The sequence below is a fragment of the Didymella exigua genome (assembly GCF_010094145.1).
Source record: "Didymella exigua CBS 183.55 unplaced genomic scaffold M421scaffold_36, whole genome shotgun sequence".
In the NCBI taxonomy this organism is placed as follows: domain Eukaryota; kingdom Fungi; phylum Ascomycota; class Dothideomycetes; order Pleosporales; family Didymellaceae; genus Didymella; species Didymella exigua.
The window spans coordinates 15341-18558 of NW_022984810.1; the positions used below are offsets into that span (position 1 = coordinate 15341).

The 3218-nt window shown below is 54.9% G+C and overlaps 1 protein-coding gene across 1 annotated transcript; it reads right to left on the reverse strand.

Moving 5' to 3' along the window:
• Positions 1-1437: 1437 nt before the first annotated feature.
• On the reverse strand, positions 1438-2870 carry M421DRAFT_424512 (uncharacterized protein). The gene is made up of 3 exons (XM_033593773.1): positions 2277-2870; positions 2045-2190; positions 1438-1881 (listed from the first exon to the last, which is right to left on the reverse strand). The coding sequence occupies exons 1-3, from the start codon at positions 2613-2615 to the stop codon at positions 1650-1652; spliced, it is 717 nt and encodes a 238-aa protein (XP_033444883.1). The 5' UTR covers positions 2616-2870; the 3' UTR covers positions 1438-1649.
• Positions 2871-3218: the final 348 nt, after the last annotated feature.

Genomic DNA, 3218 nt, shown 5'->3' on the forward strand with positions numbered 1-3218 from the left:
CGCAGCCTCGAAGTGGTGCTGTTGCTGCAGCGGCTGCTCCGCCTCGCGGCACTCACACAACCCGCAGCGGCCGCACCGCAACATTATATAAATAGTGCTTTCGGCAAATGAATTGCATACATCAATCGACTATAATACTAACAAACCTCGTGATAATTACTATCGTGGCTGTTTCTACAGCCTCATTTTGCTATGGTGCGTGAGGTGGGTGCTGCGTGCGGAACGCGGAACCGTGCGGCACGAGCTCCGGCACGGTAACGTAAATACTAAGCGAGTGAGCCATCGAAGCGAGTGAGCCACCCAACCAACTTTGCGCACCTTTACAATCATATATCTTAACAACATAATAATGTAATGTTTAGATATTTATAGAGTAAATTAAGCAGTATCTAAAGTATCTTTTTTACACGTACACAAGTTGTGTCTAGTCTCTCTGCATCTCTTGCAGCTTCTTTCATAGTTGCCCAGTGTTGTTTTGCCCTAGACGTCAGGACCGGGCTCCGCCCACTCGGCCATGCAAGCAACCTTGCAAAAGGCTCGTCAACGCTCATTCAGATAGTGAGCACCTAGGTGGAACAGTACATATCGTCGTCGCATCTTAGGTCAAAGGTGGCTATGTGGCCACATGCGCGAGCATGCCTGACACCAGAAGGGTTTATTGTGGCCTGTCCAGGTACCTGCAGTACTCCTCTACCCTAACTTTAGTTGGAATTATCCGCTTCGCCCTCTTCGTCTGAATGGTGAAGGCCTTTGTTGCAAGGTGGAGTTATTCCACCTGTGTTAGGCAATCCTGTAATGGGATGCCCTGTTGAGACGCTCCGGCTTTCACTGTCGCTAGTTCTCCGGCTTCTCTGCCTAGTCTGCATTCTGATAACATGTAGTGGGAATAATTCAAATGTTAGGAACTATTCAAAGTAGTATTGGATGTTATGGGACTGAACAAGGTAGAAGTATATTGCAGGTAGTGGATAGACGAATCGCTGCCGACCCGGACAGTGAGACGATACCCTTGTGTACTACTGTGATCTCGTGACCATCAGTCAGCCGCAGACTCGGTCATCTTGACTGAGCGGGCCTGACAACTAAGGCGTACAGGGAAGCACACCTCGTGAGCGGTGCGCCGCAAACGTCCAATTTCACGGCAGTCAATTCGACGCGGAGCCTTGCAACGAAGTTTGTGTAGTCAAATTAATTAAGAAAAGTATGTAGCAACGGCTGTCTACCGTAGTAGGAAGAAGGGCAAGTGAAACGTAATCTAAGAGTACTCGACTACAGCCTCAATGCACGTGTCTGTACTCGATCTAGTTCTGTACATACTTCCCATGACGAACCCAATCTAAGAACACACCTTCCTACACCGCGGACACGCAGCAGCTTTGATAGCTCGAGTGCATTCGCACATGAGAATGCCTTGGCACAAGACAGAGAAGAACCCAATGAAGTTATTAGCGGAAGACAGCTATCTACTCGTGCTAAGTCGTATATAAAACGCCTGTTCCCATACCACACGTGACCATTCTCAGCGCAGTCCCACTGCTCGAAAGTCTGTTGCCTACTACTATAAAGAAGGAGGATACAGGTGCGATTAGCAGCATGTCAAGATAAGCATTGCACCAAGCGATCCTTTGGCCTCACGTCGATCCCACCGTTCACTGCCTCTCCGCCTGGGCATGCACGTGCATGGCCGCCTCGCGCTCCTGGGCTACCTCCTGAGCCGTCTCCGGCGGACTCGGCTCCACCTTGTCCTCGCGGAAACACTGGTAGCTCAGCAGGCGATCGTTGAAGTCGCCTTTGTCCGTCTGCATCAGATTCGCGCTGCCCGGGAACGACAGGGTGAGCGCGTCGCTGCCGTCCGAGGCGATGGGGGCGCAGACCGCGTTGCTATCTCACGTCAGTGGCTGGGCGCAGCAAAGGCACGCGGAGAGCATCTACATGAGGGTGCAGGAGAAGAGGGAGGGCGGAACGGACGAGGATCAGGGAGAGGGCGGAACGGACGAGGATCAGGGAGAGGGCGGAACGGACGAGGATCAGGGAGTGGGCTTACGTGTAGAAGATGCAGTAGTACCCCTCGTCGGGCCCGATGCTGCTAGCGGGCAGGTTGAGTTGCGCGCAGTCCTTTGGATCGCTTCCGAGGGCGGTTGTGTTGTAGACGCATTCGCCCTGCCAATCGACGTCTTGGCAGTAGAAGACCTGAGCACGTCAGCATCGTTTTACGCGGCGCCTGGCCATTGTCGACGGGGTTGAAAAGGCAGGCCCGAGTGTCAGTGGGAACGTACGCCCGCTTCGTCATCGGCGCGCTCCTGGCGGACTTGGAGACTCGACAAATCCTTCTCGCGCGCCGCTCTCTCCGCGTCCTCGCGCTGGATCTGGCGCATGTACCACTCGGGACAGAACGCGCCGCCCACGCACCCGGGGTAGTGGCTGGGCATGTAGACGCCGGGAAGGCCGGTGAGGAAGGACTGGCGCTTCTCCACGCCCGTCTCTCGATGGCTGCTCTCGACGATGGCGTGGCGGGACTCGGGGATTGCGACGGACGGGACGCCGATCAGGGCCGACGGCTTGGGGAGGGCGAGGGCGGTGGTCGTGAGGAGGACGATGAGGGCGGGTGTGTACATGATGACTGGGGATTGCTTGCTGGCGACAAGGATGGGTGAAGATGAGTGTTGTTTCAATGAGTTGTGTTGGAGAGTGGTGCTGGCTGGCATGAATGCGATTCAGCATGGCTTTATACATTTCCCAGCACGTCCTACAGACGGCTCGGCGAGGCAAGACAGTCATGTGAGTCGCTGTATGCCTTGACGCTTGCCGTTCAGGACTGCATGTCGCAGCATGATGCTCGATAGTCGCACTGCTGTGATGCTCGATAGTCGCACTGCTATGATGCTCGATAGTCGCACTGCTGTGATGCTCCAAAGACGCGTCGTGGCAGGTCGCACAAGACTCGCCACCACCTGCAGCACGCGACCTTGCTACAAGCAGGCAAAGTACCGTTTCGGCGGCGTCACTGCGGAAAAGCACACTTTGTTGATGTTAGTCGTGTGCGGGCGGTGTTGCGGTGGCTGAGGAGTCTGAAGCGTGAGGTGGCGTACGAGGCGCTGGGGTGGCTTGGCATGAGCATGGGCGTGCTGTTCCTTGGCACGAGCATTGACGTGCTGTTCGCTGTTATTTGCTGCACACAGAAGGGTCTTGGAGAGTAACAACGGTTGCGTGGAGAGTAA

Coding starts and splice junctions, on each gene's coding strand:
- M421DRAFT_424512 (XM_033593773.1), bottom strand. CDS start 2,615: ATGTACACACCCGCCCTCATCGTCCTCCTCACGACCACCGCCCTCGCC. Junction 2,191..2,276: donor GCGCCGATGACGAAGCGGGC/GTACGTTCCCAC, acceptor TGACGTGCTCAG/GTCTTCTACTGCCAAGACGT. Junction 1,882..2,044: donor TACTACTGCATCTTCTACAC/GTAAGCCCACTC, acceptor GACGTGAGATAG/CAACGCGGTCTGCGCCCCCA.